At 41.6% G+C, this 17,623-nt stretch overlaps 1 protein-coding gene across 1 annotated transcript in view; it reads left to right on the top strand.

Moving 5' to 3' along the window:
* Positions 1-17,623, top strand: part of egfl6 (EGF-like-domain, multiple 6) — a 76,444-nt gene that overhangs the window by 47,130 nt on the left and 11,691 nt on the right. The window contains exon 9 of the mRNA XM_059968052.1: positions 1,683-1,952. Within this exon, the coding sequence (XP_059824035.1) occupies positions 1,683-1,952 (270 nt within the window). The remainder of the gene's footprint in view (positions 1-1,682; positions 1,953-17,623) is intronic.

The following is a 17,623-nucleotide window of genomic DNA, read 5'->3' as shown; positions in this document are numbered from 1 at the left end:
TGCTTTCAACATTTAGCAGGTCCAGCAGTATTCAAAGAATGGTCTTTGATTTGAAAGGTCAATATTGTTTCCCTTGCCATGGGTGCTACCAGATCTGCTGGGTGTTCCTAGAATTTTATAGAATCATAAAGTCATAGAACACTACAGCACAAAAACAAGCCCTTCAGTCCTTCTAGTCTGTGTCGAACTATTAATCTGTGTAATCCTATTGACCTGCGCTTGGACCATAGTCCTCCATACCTCTTCCATCCATGTATCTATCCAAATTTCTCTTAAGTATTGAAACACTCTCGCCACACTCTGAATGAAGAAGTTTCCCCCATGTTCCCCTGAAACATTTCACCTTTCAAACTGCATCCATGACATAGTCTCACCTAAACTCAATGGGGGAAAGTCTGCTTTCATTTACCCTACCTATACACCCTATCAAATCTCCCTTCATTCACCTATGGTCCAGGGAATAATTACAAACCTATTCAACCTTACCTTATAACTCAGTTCCTCAAGTCCTGGTAACATCTTTGTAAATTATCTCTGCACTCTTACAATCTTACGATATCCTTCCTGTAGATAGGTGACCGGAAATACACACAATACTCCAAATTACAAGTCACCAACATCTTATACAACTTCAACATATCATTCCAGCTCCTGTACTCAATACTTTGATTTATAAAGACCATTGTTTCAAAACCTTGCTTTATGACCTTATCTATGTACCTGCGATGCCACTTTCAAGGAACTATGGACCTGTAGTCCCAGGTCCCTGTTCTATCACACTCCTCAGTACTCTACTACTCATCATGTAAATCCTATCCTGGTTTGTCCTCCCAAAGTGAAACACCTCCCATTTGTCTGCATTCAATTCCATCTGCCATTTTTCAGCTCATTTTTCCAGCTGGTTCAGATCCCACTGAAGGTTTGATAGCCTTCCTTGCTGTCTACTGCACCCCCAATCTTGGTGTCATCCACAGATTTGCTGATCCAGTTTACCACATAATCATCCACATCGTTGATATAGATGACAGACAACAAAGGACCCACACCAGCCCCTGCTGCAGTCCACTACTCACAGCCTGCAATCCGAGTCTTACTTACTGCCTGTTACATCATTGGCTTTTAGGGCAACAGTGAAGGTCCTCCATCTCTGTCTGTCCATACTATTGCACACAGAAAAGGAAGGATTCTTCATTGCTGATTCCATAACAATTTTGTTTTGACCAGTTAGGGTTGTTGGCCCTGAGCTGAACCCCTTAACCTGGAGGACTGGTGGAACATTCTTAGCCTGACTTCTACCCTTTGACCTGTTTGGCATGGATGACCCAACCAAGAGTCAAATCACAAGGCTCTGACTCTAGTCAATTTAGTTCTCCAGGTCATTGAGCAAGCCTCCAAACCCTATGTCAAGGCTAAGGTCCTCTTGGAGGACCAGTCCGAGAGGCAACCACTCTCTGGTTTCTCCTGTGGAGCCAATGTCTAATCTAATTTATTACCTCATCTTGAATGTCAAGCAGCTGAATCTTTTTGACCAACTTCCCACGCAGGAGTTTTCTTTTCCAACATCCATAGCTTTTTGTATTTCCATCAACAGATGCAAAGGTGATTTGCACCGTATAGATAATATGTCATATTGCTCTCTCTCTCTCTCTCCCTCTCTCTCTTTCTCTCTTTCTCTATGTCAGCTGTTCCTGAAATCCCCTACAAAGAAACACCTGTGATTCTGGGAGGAAGCAGGATTAATGGAAGGAAGAGTGTAGTGATAAAGAATGCCATCCCTCAGCCTGTATCTACTCCTCCATCTCTGGATCGTCTCCAACCTTTTGACTATGAGGATGGTGTTTACATTGGGAGCTATGATGAGAAAGAGCTTGATGGGGTCTATAATGGCAATGAAGATAAAGTTGAGAATTACATTGACTCAGAGGAGCTAACTCCCAGAGGGGACGTGTTTGGTAAGTGAAGCTTCTTTCACGTGACATCTAAGGTATGTGAAGTGAAAAGGTAAATGTAAAACAAGTACTTTTGAAGTATGTTTTGTGGCTATCTGGAGAAGATGAATTTCAGAGTTGAATACATGCTTTCATAATAAATGAACCTTTGAACATATGAATTTATTTTACAATGATGGAAGTGCTAAGTATAATGGAATATTAAAGATCTTCTGTGACAGCATTTGATAACAGAGTTTTACCCATCTTGGCATTTCACTCTGCAGTAACCAAGCAGGCTTTTACCATAATGATTCTACTACATATTAGCAAATGGAAACTTATGTTAAGTAACTTTAACCACAGGGAAAACTTAAGTATTTAATCCACAGTGGCACTGCAGATACTGCAGCTCTCGTGACTTAGGTTCTATCCTGATGTCTTGTGTTGTCTGTGTAGGTTTGCATGTTCCCCGGCTAACCTTGTAGTTTTTTCTGGTGTACTCAATCTTCTTCCCAAATCCCAGACATACTGGTTGTTAGGTGAATTGAATGCAGTAGATTACCCCTGGTTTCCTTAGCTGGCAGGCGAATCAGGGGTGTGTTGGTCGGCATTTATGAGAAAATAAGTTACAGGGAAATGAATCAGAGAATGAGTTGGAAAGGATAGCAACGAGAACCAGAATAGAATGGTGAGTCTCCTACTAACTCGAAAGGGAACAGGAGAAATATGGAAAAATAAATGGGCAAGATAACACACTGGAAAGACCTAAACAGTATTATCAAGTCAAGTCAAGTCAAGTCACTCCAAGAGGACCATAACCTTGTTTTAGTGTTTGGAGGCCTGCGTGCCTCAATGTGATCCAGAGAGCTAAGTTGGCTGGAATCAGGGCTTTATGCTTTGGATCTTGGTAGGGTCACCCATGCCAAGCAGGTCAAAGGATAGAGGCCAGACTAAGAGAGGTCCATTTGTCCTCCAGGTTTGGGGATTCAACTCAGGGCTAACAACCTTACTGGTAAAACAGAACTGTTACAAAAGCAGAAATGAAGAATCCTTCTACATCTGAATGCGATCAGAACCTGCATGTTTTGACATTACCGCGCAGACACAATGGGAGCATTGCCGTGCAGGTCCAACAAAGAGCTTGAAAAAGCAGCATTTTTCAACTGGAGTCATTGATTGGAGCAACTGAGAAAAGGAGATCTTAAATTGGGTCCAGATCTTATAAGGGAGCTTAACATCAAGGAATCTTAGGAGGCAGTGATCATAATATGATTGAATTCATACTGCAATTTGAGAGGGAGAAGCATAAGCCAGATGTATCAGTATTGCAATGGAATAAAGGGAATGACAGAGGCATGAGAGGCGAGTTTTCCCAGGTGGATTGGAGGAGGATACTGGCAAGGATGATGGCAGATCTGAGATGGCCGAAGTTTTGGGGAATAGTTCACAAGGTGGAGGATAGGTATGTCCCACTGAAGAAGTTGTTCTTAAATGGCAGAGGTAAGCAACTGTGGCTGACAAGGAAAGTTAAGGATTGCATAAAAGCCAAGGAAAGGTCATATAAGGTAGCAAAAGTGAGTGGGAAGTTGGATGATGGGAAGCTTTTAAAATCCAAGAAAAGGCAACTGAGAAAGCTATAAGAAAGGAAAAGATGAAATTTGAGGGCAGATTAACCAATGATATAAAGCAGGATACCAAATTATTTTTCAGTTATATAAAAAGTAAAAGGGAGCTGAGAGTTGATATTGGACCACTGGAAAATGATGCTGGTGAGGTAATAATGAGGGCAAAGAAAAGACAGATGAACGTAATGGGTACTTGCATCTGTCTTCACTATGGAAGACACTAGCAGTGTGCCAGAGGTCTGTGAGTGTCAGGGAGCAGGGAAATGCCAAAGGAAAAAGGTATTACAAAGGAAAAGGTGCCAGGTCTTAAGTCTCCTGGGTCAGTTGGACTACATCCCAGAGTCCTGAGGGAGGTTGCTGAAGAGATAACAGGTACATTGGTCACGATCTTTCAAGACTCACTTGATTCTGGCATGGTTCTGGAGGACTGGAAGATTGTAAATGTCACTCCATTCTTTAAGGGAGGAAGGCAAAAGAACGGAAGTTATAGGCCAGTTAGCCTAACCTCAGTGATTGGGAAAGTGTTAGAGTCTAATATTAAGGATAAGATTTTGGGGTACTTGGAGACTAATGACGAAATAATTCAATGTCATCATAGTTTCTGTGAAGGGAAATCTTGCCTGACAAATCTGTTAGAGTTCTTCGAGGAAGTAACAAGCAGGGTAACAAAGGAGAGGCAGTGGATGTCATTTACTTGGATTTTCAGAAGGCATTTTATAAGGTGCCTCACATGAAGCTGCTTAACAAGATAAAATCCTATGGTATTGCAGGAAAGGTACTGGCATGGATAGTAGAATGGCTGTCAGCCAGGAGGCAGTGAGTGTGAATAAAGGGGGCCCTTTCTGGATGGCATTCTGAGGAATGACTAGTGGAATTCCTCTACTTTCAAATTGTTTGTCAATGATTTGGATAGTGGAATTAATGGCTTTGTGGCAAAGTTTGCAGATGATACAAAGATAGGTGGAAGGGTAGGTAGTGGCTGAGGAAGCAATGCGATTGAAGCAGGACTTAGACAAATTGGAAGAATGGGCAAAAAAGTGACAGATGGAATACAGTGCTGGGAAATGTATGATAATGCATTTTGGTAAAAGGAACAATACTGCAGACTATTATCTAAATGAGGAGAAGGTTGAAACATCAGAGGTGCAGAGAGAATTGGGAGTCCTCGTGCAAGACTCCAAGAAGGTTAATTTACAGGTTGAGTCTATAGCAAAGAAGGCAAATACAACGTTGGCATTTATTTCAAGGAGAATAGAATATAAAAGCAGGGAGATAATGCTAAGCTTTTATAAGATGCTAGTCAGGTCACTCTTGGAGTATTGTCAACAGGTTTGGGCCGCATATCTCAGAAAGGATGTGTTGTCATTGGAACGAGTCCAGAGGTGGTTCACATGGATGATTCCGGGAATGAAGGGGTTAACGTATGAGGGGCGTTTGTCAGCTTTGGGCCTGTACTCACTGGAATTCAGAAGACTGGGGGGGGGGGGAATCTCATTGAAATCCACCGAATGTTGTGAGGATTAGATAGGGTGAATGTGGAGAAGATGTTTCCTATGGTGGGGGTATCCAGAACTAGGGGGCACAGCCTCAAAATTGAGGGTTGGCCCTTTAGAATAGTGATAAGGAGGCATATTTTTGGTAGAGAGTGGTAACTCTGTGGAATGCTCTGCCGCAGACTGCGGAGGAGGCCAAGTCTATGGGTATATTTAAGGAGGAAGCTGATAGTTTCCTGATTGGTCAAGGCATTAAAGGATATGGAAAGAAGACAGGAGTATGGGATTGAGTGGGATCCAGGATCACCCATGATGTAATGGTGGAGCAGACTAGATGGGCTGAATGGCCTAATTTTGCTCCTGTGTCTTATGGTCTTATGGACAGTAGTGAAAACTGAGATACGGACATGATAAAGGAAGCCCTGAACACCAGGTGGAGAACCTTCATTGCTGCCCTAGATGCCAGTGGTGTAACAGGCAGTAGAGCAGAGAGTATTACGAACCATAATAAAGTAATGAAAGTATTCGTGGACATTATTGCAAACCCAAAGGATCTGTTACAGAGATAAATATAGCCAGGCATCTATTCTTGTTCCTGATTCCCTACATAATTAGCTGTTAATAATCTTTTTATTTCATGCAAATACAAACATATTTGCAGTTCCTAGTTCTCAGAGGAAATTTTAAGAGTATTTGATAGCTACAGGTTTTGCTGCTACCAAGCTATCTGTCTGAGAGAGTTTTAAATCAGGGTTTGCCAGCAACACGAATGAATCTAAACAGGTGACAATGTTCAGATCAAACATATTCCCCCAGTGCGTTGCTTATGGAGGTTGGAAAACAGAGAAACCTTTCTCTCTTTGTTGGGTCATGGCAAACATTGGATCATAAGATAGTGAATATATTGAGCAGGTCTTCCCAAATGCATGCAGATGTATCTCATTCAGAACTCCCTCCTTCTTGGGTTCTAATTTCTATGTGAATCAGTACTGTAGATGCTCACCAACATCAATAACATAAAAAGTTTACAGCAGAGAACCTAGGATTGATTGATAATATGATTTTTGATGTAATGCAACAGCCTGAGAGAAACACAAGAAAATAGTTTTGACTTTAAAAGTAACATTCGTAGAAACTCAATGATGTGCTCAAAGCCTTTTATGCACACTTTGAAAGGGAGAATAAAACTACATCTATGTGAATCTGCAGCATCTGATGAGTTTGTGATCTTTGTCTTTGAGGCTGATGTCAGAACACCTTGCAGGCTGTAGGTAGGGCTCTGGAAACCTCATTCAACCAGTTGTCTCAAGTGTTCAGAGACGTCTTCAATCTCTCATTGCTGCACTCAGAGGTTCCCACTTGCTTCAGGAGAATCACAATCATACAATTGCCCAAGAAGAGCAGGGTCAGCTGCCTCAATAACTATCTCCCAGAGGCACTCACATCTACTGTAATGAAGTGCTTTGAGCGCTTGATTATGGCTATAAACAACTTTTGCCTAAGCAGGGACCTGGACCCACTGCAATTTGCCTATAGACACAATACATCTGCAGCAGATGCAATCTCATTGAGTGTCCACTAGACCTTGGATCACCTGTACAATAGCAACACTTACGTCAGGCTGTTACATATTGAATACAGCTCAGTCAGCGTTCAACACCATCATAACCTCAGTTCCAATCAGAAAGCTCTGAAACCTGGGCCTCTGTACCTCCCTCTGCAACTGGATCCTTGACTTCCTCGCTGGGAAACCAGTCTGTGTGGATTGGAAATAACATCTCCTCCTTGCTGACAATCAACACTGGAGCACCTCAAGAATGTGTGCTTAGCCCACTGTTTTACTCTCCCTATACCCATGGTTCAAACACCATCTATAAAGTTGCTGACTACATAACTAGTGTTGGCAGAATTTCAGATGTTGTCAAGGAGGCATACAGGAGTGAGATAGACCAGCTGGTTGAGAGGTGGCGCAGCAATAACCTTGCACTCAATGTCAGTAAGACCAAGGAATTGATCGTAGACTTTAGGAAGAGGAATTTGAGGGAACACACACCAGTCCTCATTGAGAGATCAGAAGTGGAAAGGATGAGCAGTTTCATGTTGCTGGGTGTCAACATCTCTAGGGATTATCCTGGGCCCAATATATTGATGCAATTACAAAGAAGGCATGACAGTGGTTATATTTCATTAGGAATTTGAGAAGAATTGGTATTATGTCACCAAAGGCACTCACAAATTTCTACATATGTACTGTGGAGAGCATTCTAACTGATTGCATCACTGTCTGATAAAGAGGGGCCACGGCACAGGATGGGAAAAAGCTGCAGAAAGTTGTAAACCCAGCTCATGGGCACTCACCTCCCTAGCATCCAGGAAATCTTCAGAAGGTGATTCTTCAAAAGGACACCATCCATCATTATGGACCCCCTTACCCAAGATGTGCCTTCTCATTGCTACCATCAAGAAGGAGGTTCAAGAGCCTGAAGAGACAAACTCAACATTTCAGGAATAGCTTCTTCCCCTTTGCCATCAGATTTCTGAATGGACAATGAGCACATGAGCACTTCCTCAGCAATTTCCCCTCTCTTTTTTCACTAATTACTTTTTTATATATAGTTATTGTAATTTATAGTTTTTATTACTATTTATTGCAATGAATTGTAAGATACAGCTGAGAAATATAATTGTCTGTACAGTTAATACAGATGTCTTAATGCAATTGAACAATCTTTTGCTGTTTAAAACCAACAGAAACAATGCCAATCGTGGCCATAATTCTTGACAAACTCCTCAAAGGAAATGTGACTGCCGGTCAGGGATACGGGTGTGTTTAAGAAAATGGAGTTTTTGCCTCCCAATACCAACTACCTTGCTGGAAAGTGCACAGTCTCTAGTAAATAAAATTGACAATCTCAGAGCTAGGGTGCGTATCAAAGGGACGTTAGGACCGCTTGCATCCTTTGTTTCACAGAATCCTGGTTAACCCCTTCCGTACTGGATACAGTGACTCAAAATGGCAGGTTCACTATACACCATCCGTTTAGCACTTCCAAGTCTCTCAAAAGGAAAGGTGGAAGAGTATGCCTCATGATCAACTCCTCTTGTTACACAAATACATCAATGTTGTCCCAGTTCTGCTCACCAGACCTGCAGATATCTCACAATTAAGTTCCGTCCATTTTATCTGCCAGAGGAGATTTCAGTGATCATTTTGGTAGCGGTGTATATTCCACCTCAGGCCAATGTCAAACAGGCTCTAGATCGGGGTTTCTCAGCTGGGGTCCTGCGGAACCCTAGGTTTCTGTGAGAGGTTGCTAGGGATTCTGCGAGAAGAATATAAAAATATACATGGCATTTTGAACTTTGTGTTCTGTGTCTATTTAGTTGTCCATTCTCAGGTTTTATTGCAAGATGGGGGAGGCCATTGATAATTGGTGAGCGCTGTATTGTACAGAAGGGAGGACGGTAGGCTGTTGAGGAGCATGAAGTGTGTTTTCCAAACATTGAATGGTCATGTCCAACTGGGGCTGTGACATCAGCCCCTGCCTCCCAAATTACATCTCCCAACTTCCCCTAACGCACCACCGACTGACTTATGGGAGCAAACAAGCAACTGGTGTAGTAAAAGTTTGGAGGGAAAATTTCATTCTAAAGACGGTCCAGTATGGCAATTTTTGAAGAGGAGGTATGAGATGGAAGAGGAGGATTCTAGGCCTATGGACAATTCTGATAAGATTAATGATGAAGAATTACGATCTTCCAAATAAGTTCACTGCACTAGTACAACAATGGACACAAAAAATGTCCATGTTTACAATGAAAGTTTCTTCTCATTGTGTTTTGCACGGACTGGTGACCCAAGCTGTCCTGTTCCATTGTGCCCAGTCTGTGGCAAAAAACCTACAAATGTAGCAATGGCTCCAGCAAAGCTGAAAAGATGCTTAACTACAAATCACAGCCATATGACATGTAGAAGTACTAATTATTTTAATTGACTATTGGAATCTCAAAGCTGATTAAGGCTTTTGAAAATAAAGTCACAGTCAGTAAAAGGATTCAGGAAGTAGCTTTAAGACCAGTTACTCAATGTTTAAAAACCATGTGAAAACCTGGACAAGGAGCACACCAATCTGCTGCTACAGACATAAATCTAGTGGCTTAGCAGAGGAAGAGTTCTCAATGGGGTGTTTAAGCTGAATGGTGAATTTCAGGAATACTTTCAAGACACCAGTAGGTCAGATTTTGCTGAGTGCTTTGAAGATGAAGAAGGGCTGCAGAAACTAGCCTAGGTAACAAATATTTTTCATCATATAAACCAGTTGAAAATGTCTCTGCAAGGCCCTGGAGGAACTTTTGACTTCAAGTGACAAGATTATTCAATTTAAAAGGAAACTGAATCTTTGCAAAAATCATGTTTCAAAAGGAAATTTTAAAATGTTTCCACTGCTGCTTGGGCTTAAGGTTGAGGAAGGTTATCAGAGAGTCTCAAGTCTTATTGAAGACCACTTGGAAGAACTGCAGAACAAAACTGAACAGTATTTTCATCCCTTTCAAAACAAGTATAGGACTGGGTGAGGGAATCTTTATTTGAACCTTCTGCTCAGCCTGAAAACTTGACTTTGAGAGAAGAGGAAAAACTTTGTGAGCTGCTGTCTGATCATGCACTCAAGATGAGATTTACTGACCTGCCCCTGAACAAGTTCCGGATTTCTGTGAAAGAAGAGTATCTTGCCATTCATAATTAACATTTAGCTGCTGTTTTCAACTTCTTACAAGTGTGAGGAAGCTTTTTCATGTTTAACAAGCATCAAGAACAAGGATAGAACTTGTCTCATTTCAGTTGAAGGTGAATTCTGAGTGTGATTACCTCAAGATCGACCCAGAATTCAGAAAATTAATGTTTGCCTTATGAGTTTTTAAAATTTATGAAAGGGAAAGAAAGAGATTAATTTAAAGAAAAGTAAGCTAAAAATTCATTCTTTACTCAAAAGAGCATTGGCAATTATTTTTGGATTATTATATCTACAATTTACTGATCATGCTAACCTACTGTGAGCTGTAGATATAATAATTTTTATGTAGGGGTTGCCTGAGAGCTGAAAATTATTTTGATGGTTCCTCCAGGCAAAAAAGGTTGAGAAAAGCTGCTGTAGATGATCTGAGCAATGGGATCAACATGCACGAAACAGCACACCATGACGCCATCACAATCATCTTGGAGAACTTTAACCAGGCCAGCTTGAATAAGTCACTAAATAATTGCCATCAACAAATCAGTTGTAGTACCAGAGGAACCTACACACTGGACCACTGATACACCACCATCAAGAGTGCCTACCATACTATTCCATGCCCTCGCTTCAGAAAGTCTGATCACTTGTCTATATATCTACTCCCTGAGTATAGGCAGACTAAAGTCTACAGCACCAGTGGTGAGGAGCAAGAAGGTATGGATGACAGGAGCACAGGAGCACATACAGGACTGCTCTGAAGCAATGGACTAGACTGTATTCAGGGATTTATCTTTGAATCTGGATGGGTATGCCACAGTTATTACTGACTTCATTAAAACCTGCGTGGATGAGTGTGTGCCTGTGAAAACTTGCTGTGCATTCCCAAGCCAAAAGCTGTTGATGAACCAGGAGCAACACACACAAAATGCTGGAAGAACTCAGCAGGCCAGACAGCATCGATGGAAAAGAGTACAATCATCCCTCCCTACTGATCTCCCTCCTGGCACTTACACTTGCAAACAGAACAAGTGCTACACCAGCCCATAAACGTCTTCCCTCACTTCCATCCAGAGCCCCAAACAGTCCTTCCAGATGGGGTGACACTTCACCTGTGAGTCTGTTGGAGTCATATACTGTGTCTGGAGCTCTCGGCGTGGCATCAGTGAGAACCAATGTAAATTGGGAGACCACTTTGCCAAGTACCTACACTCCGTCCATCGAAAAAGCAGGATCTCACAGTGCCCGCCCATTTTAATTCCACTTCCCATTCCCATTCCGATATGTCCATCCATGGCCTCCTCCACTGTTGTGACGAGGCCACACTTAGGTTGAAGGAACGACACCTTATATTCTGTCTAGGTAGCCTCCAACCTGATGACATGAACGTTGATTTCTCGACTTCTGGTAATGCAACCCCCTTTGCTAGTTCTTCAGCCCCATTTCCCTCTTTCTCCTTTTCTCCTCATCCACCCATCGCCTCCCTCTGGTGCTATCCCCCCCCCCCTTTTCTTTCTTCCATGGCCTTCTGTCCTCTTTTATCAGACTCCCCCTTCCCCCTTTCACCAATCAACTTCGCAGCTCTTGAATTCATTCCTCCCCCTTCACCTATCACCTTGTGTTTCTCTCTCCCTTCCCCCCCCCCCACCCTTTTAAATCTACTCCGCATTTTTTCTCCAATCCTGCCGAAGTGTCTCGGCCCAAAACATCAACTGTACTCTTTTCCATAGATGCCGCCTGGCATGCCAAGTTCCTCTAGCATTGTGTGTGTGTTGCTTGGATTTTCAGTAACTGCCAATTTTCTCTTGTTTGTGGATGAACCAGGAGATTCGTCATCCGCTGAGGACTAGATCTGTAGCTTTAAGTCTGGTGACCCAGGTCTGTACCAGAAACCAGGTATGTCTTGTAGAGAGAGAGAAGGCTATTTCAAGAGCAAAGAAAGAATTCTGAGTGAGGTTGGAGGTGACATTGGAAGCACGTCAACTCAGGCAGGGTTTGCAGGACATTACTACCTTTAAAGCAAACCTCAATGGCATGAATGGCAGGGAAGTTTCACTACCAGATGAGCTCAACGCCTTCTATGCTTGCTTTGAAAGGGAGAACATAACTACAACTGTGAAGATCCCCCACTACACCCAACGACCCTGTGATCTCTGTCTTGGAGGATGATGTCTGGCTGTCCTTAAGGAGGGTAAACCTTTGCAAGGTGGCAGGCCCTGTTAGAGTACTTGGTAAGGCTCTGAAAATCTGTGCCAACCAACTGGCAGGAGTAGTCAAGGACATTTTCAACCTCTCACTGCTATGATTGGAAGTTCCCACCTGCTTCAAAAAGGCAACAATTATACCAGTGCCACTGAAGAGCAGTGTGGGCTGCCTTAATGACTATCGTCCAGTAGCACTCACATCTACAGTGATAAAATGCTTCGAGAGGTCGGTCATAACTAGAATTAACTCCTACCCAAGCAAGGACCTGGACCCACTGCAATTTGCCCATTGCCACAACAGGTCTTCAGGAGGCGCAATCTCCATGGTTCTTCACATGACATTAGATCACCTAGACAATACAAACACCTATGTCCGGATGCTGTCCATTGACTATAGCTCAAAAATTAACACCATCATTCCCACAGTCCTGATCAATGAGCTACAGAATCAAGTCCTCTGTAACTCCCTCTGAGAAACCAGAGCCCACTGCTCTATTCCCTCTACACCCATGACTCTGTGGCTCGGCATAGCTCAAATGCCATCTACAAATTAGTTGATGATACAGCCATTGTTTGTAGAATCTCAGATGGAGAAGAGAAGGCGTACAGACACAAAATATGCCAGCTAGTTGAGTGATGTCGCAGCAACAACCTTGCACTCAATGTCGGTAAGATGAAAGAGCTGATTGTGGATTTCAAGAAGGATAAGACAATGGAACAAGAACCAATCTTCATAGAGGGAACAGAAGTGAAGAGAGTGAGCTACATGCTATCTTACATGCTATCTTAGATCTGGTCCTGTGCAATGAGACAGGTAAAATTAGTGATCTTGTAGTTAGTGATCCTCTTGGAAAGAGTGATCACAGTATGATTGAATTTCTCATAAAATGCTAGGTGCAATAGTTCAATCTAAAACCAGTGTACTATGCCTAAACAATGGAGACAACAATGAGATGAGGGAAGATTTGGCCAGTGTAGACTGGGAACACAGGCTATATGGTGGGGATGGTTGAGGAACAGTGGAAGACTTTCAAAAAGATTCTTCACTGTGCTCAACAAAAGTACATTCCAGTTTAAAAATGAGGCCAATAAGGATGAGAAAAGCCAGCCTTGGATAACTAAGAAAATAAAAGAAGGCATCAAGCTAAAAGCTCATGCATGCAAAGTCGCCGAGAGTAATGGGAAACTGGGAGATTGGGAAAACTTTAAAAAACAACAAAGTACCACTGAGGAAAAAAATAAAGAAAGAGAAGCTAGATTATGAAAATAAACTAGCACAAAATATAAAAATGGATAGTAAAAGTGTTTATAATTATATAAAGCAGAAAAGGGCAGCTAAAGTGAATGTAGGTCCCTTGGAGAACAAGAAGGGGGAATTGATATTGGGTAATGATGAAATGGCCAAGGCTTTGAATGACTATTTTGTGTCAGTCTTCATGGTGGAGTACATATCTAACATGCCAAAGGGAAATGATATGGGTGCGATGGGAGGTAAGGACCTATATACAATGGTATCACGAAAGAGGTAGTGCTGAGCAAACTTGTGGGCTGAAGGTAGTTAAGTCCACTGCTCCTAATGGAATGCATCCCAGGGCACTGAAAGAAATTGCAGATATTATAGTAGAGGCTTTGCTGATGATTTACCAAAATTCTCTGGACTCTAGGCAGGTCCCAGCGGTTGGAAGGGGGCAAATGTCACACCACTGTTCAAAAAAGTGTGTAGGCAAAAGACAGGTAACTATGGGCCAGTGAGGTTAACATCTGTAGCTTGAAGCTATTATTAAAGAAGAAATAGTGAGGCATCTGTAAAGAAATGGATCCGTCAGGCAGATGCAGCATGGATTCAGCAAAGGCAGGCCCTTTTTGACAAACTTACTGGAGTTCTTTGAGGATATAATGAGTGCAGTGGATAAAGGGAAACTGATGGACATTATTTACTTGGATTTCCAGAAAGCACTCGATAAGTATGACATAAAAGACTTATCCATAAGATAAGGATGCATAGAGTTAGGGGTGATACATTAACATGGATAGAGGATTGTTTAACTAATAGAAAGCAGAGAGTTGGGATACATGGGTGTTTCTCTGGTTGTCAATCAGTGGTGAGTGGTGTGCTGCAGGGGTCAGTGCTGGGTCTGCAACTGTTCACAATATATATTAACGGTCTGGAAGAGGGGGCTGAGTGTAGTGTATCTAAGTTTGCTGATGATACTAAATTGAGCGGAAAAGCAAATTATGCAGAGGATACGGAGAGACTGCAGAGAGATATAGATAGGTTATGTGAGTGGGCAAGGGAGTACAACGTTGGTAGATGCGAGGTCATCCACTCTGGAATGAAAAATGAAAGAGCAGATTATTATTTAAATGGTAAAAATTTGCAGCATGCTGCTGTGCAGAGGGACTTGGGAGTGCTTGTTCATGAATCACCACAGGTGTGTATGCAGATGCAGCAGGCTATCAAGAAGGCAAATGGAATGTTGGCCTTCATTGCCAGAGGGATTGAACTTAAGAGAAGGGAGGTTATTCTGCAACTGTACAGGGCACTGGTGAGGCCACATCTGGAATACTGAGTGCAGTTCTGGTCTCCTTATTTGAGGAAGGATATACTGGCTTTGGAGGCAGTGCAGAGGAGGTTCACCAGGTTGATCCCAGAGATGAGGGTTAGACTATGAGGAGAGATTGAGTCCCCTGGAACTGTACTCACTGGAATTCAGCAGAATGAAAGGAGATCTTATAGAAACATATAAAATTTTGAAAGGGATAGGTAGGATAGAGGCAGGAAAGTTGTTTCCACTGGTAGGGAGACTAGAACTAGGGGACATAGCCTCAGGATTTGAGACAGTAGATTTAGGATGGAGATGAGGAGGAACTGCTTTTCCCGGAGAGTGGTGAACCTGTGGATTTCTCTGCCCAATGAAGCAGTGGAGGCTACCTCAGTAAATACATTTAAGACAAGTTTGGATAGATTTTAGCATTGTAGGGGAATTAAGGATTATGAGGAAAAGGCAGAGAGGTGGAGATAAATCCATAGTCAGATCAGCCATGGTATTATTGAATGGTGGAACAGGTTCAACAGGCAGATGGCCTTCATCTGCTCCTAGTTCTTATGTTTTTATTGTTCTTACTGCCAGGAAGGAGGTACAGAAACCTGAAGACACACACTCAGCAATTCCCGAACAGCTTCCTCCCCTCTATCATATAATTCCTAAATGGACATTGAACCTATGAACACTTCCTCACTTATTTATATATATATTGTTTCTGTTTTACACTATTTTAAATCTACCTACACACATACACACTTACTGTAATTGATATACTTTTTTTTCTTTCTATACTATCATGTATTCCATTGTACTGCTGCTGCTAAGTTAAAAAAATTCACAATACATGCCAGTAATAATAAACCTGATTCTGATTCTGATGTACTGCTGCCACAAATCAACAAATTACTCAACATACACATGCCCACGATAGTAAACCTGATCCTAGTTCTGCACTTTGGTCTATTACATAGAGGCATCTCCATTGAAAATGTTAGTGGGTCTTTTCCAACTGCAGGATATGTGTGCTTTCAACATCTCCTACTTTTATTTTTACATGAGGCTGGTTCAGGTTTAGTCTATTTACATGATACCAGTCAGTTCTCCAAACTCAGACAGAAAAGATGCTCTTGTTTCCTACGCTAAATACAATTCAGGTGCATGGGAGAGTCAGAGGAAGTCACAAGCATGTGAGAGTCAGCATTGGCTGAAGATTTAAGAATTCTCTTTTATTTCTTTAAATCAGACTGCTTCACAAATGATATATTGTTACTGAACATTCGGCAATGAATAAAAACGTTCAAGTTCTGCTGCTGTAAGCAGATAGTTGCTGCAGGGAGAGGTACAGCAAAACAATTTGAGACTGCACCCGGGCCACTGGAGAAATTAGGTCAAGTTAATTAACCAATCTAATGATGACCGTAACATTTCCAGACTGTTGAAAAAACCTATCTTGTTCATTAATATCCTTTGGGGTAGTAAATCTGCCATCCTTATCCAATCTGGCCTGATAATGATTACAGATGTTGTTGATTGCCCTTTGAAGTTGCCTGGCCGGCTAACTGATTCAAGGTCAACAAATTCTGACTAAGCTACTGATGTCCTCCTCCCATGAAAATATAAATCAAAGAAATATATATTGGTAAAGCCGCTGATGATCACTACAATGATGTCAAATTACAAAACTGATCAAGAGAGAATTAATTTAAATAAATAATTATTAATACAATAATTAATTATTGTAGTAAAATATTATTTTTTTAAGGAGGGACACACAAAACTATTGATTACTTCAACGCATTGGTTCATTAAGTAAGAGATGAATATATTATTGGAAACAATTAAAGTATTCAATGCAAATATTGCATAGTTCATAGGTGCCAAATTCAAGGCCCGCGGGCCATATCCGGCCCGGCGTACAATTATATCCGGCCCGCGAGATCATTTTAGATAGATCTATTATTTTAATTATTAATGGCCCGGCGATATGAAGCCTATGATTGTAAGTTAATACCAATCATAAAAATAATTCTTGCTCAGCAGTCTTCTTCATAAGAAATGGAATTTGTGAAGTGAAACACTTTGTAGTTGTAGCAGAGACTGAGACACATGAGAACAGGCTGAAAAAACGGAGGCAATGAAAGCTGTGTTCGCACGCGCCCGACTGATCCAGCCCGCATGAAGCTGCATTTTGCCCAATCCGGCCCGTGACCTAAAATGAGTTTGACACCCCTGGTATAGTTCAACGCTACAGAATTCCATTTCGTATTCTTCCAATGATTAGTCTCCTAGTTCAGTCACATATAACATACAGGAAGTGAACACTGATTACAAACACTGTTAGTATAAATCGATTTTTTATTTCTCAGCAAAGAACATTATTCTACAATTTTCAAACAGTGAAATTTGTCTTACTGTGCTTTCTGTTTCCTATTCTGTATGAATTTTTATCTTAATAATTAAGCCATTAATTTTAAAAAGGAGGTATGATTTTGTTAGATCCAATTTATTGTTTTCGAAGTTGTCACAGAAAAGGAGCGCCCCATTTTTTCCTTTCAGTTTGCTTTTCATTCAGTTGAACCCTTATCTGTATGTTAGCACTGCCTAGAAAAGTTATATGATAAATATTCCCTGTGTACAACATTCAAATGCAAGTTAACTTCACTGTTTACTGGATATGATCATCAACAGTCAAAAGCAGCAGTGATTAGGTGATGGATTTCCAAATGTGTGATCAAAGGAGTCCTGACGAAGGGTCTCAGCCCAATACGTCGACATTGCTTCTCCCTATAGATGCTGCCTGGCCTTCTGCGTTCCACCAGCATTTTGTGTGTGTTGATCAAAAGAGGATTTTAATTTTGCTTGAAGGAAGAAACCACTTAGGTCAAGAAACTGTGTTTTCACTGTTATTAGTGTGCTAAGCTATCAATGCATTCAGAAAGAATACTCTTTTGGTCCTCCTAAAAGTTGTGATGTAGTGGCATCATTCTTCGAGGCAGAATCCTGAGTTCGAATCCAGCCGGGTCCCAACCTGGGTAGCAGCAGTGTCTGCGCGGAAGAAAGGCCTGGCAATCTACTTCTGTCTCTTGCCACAAAA

The sequence above is a fragment of the Hypanus sabinus genome, chromosome 4 (assembly GCF_030144855.1).
Source record: "Hypanus sabinus isolate sHypSab1 chromosome 4, sHypSab1.hap1, whole genome shotgun sequence".
Classification (NCBI taxonomy): Eukaryota; Metazoa; Chordata; class Chondrichthyes; order Myliobatiformes; family Dasyatidae; genus Hypanus; species Hypanus sabinus.
The sequence above is the reverse complement of the archived record's forward strand: the minus strand, read 5'-3'. Positions and strand labels throughout refer to the sequence as shown.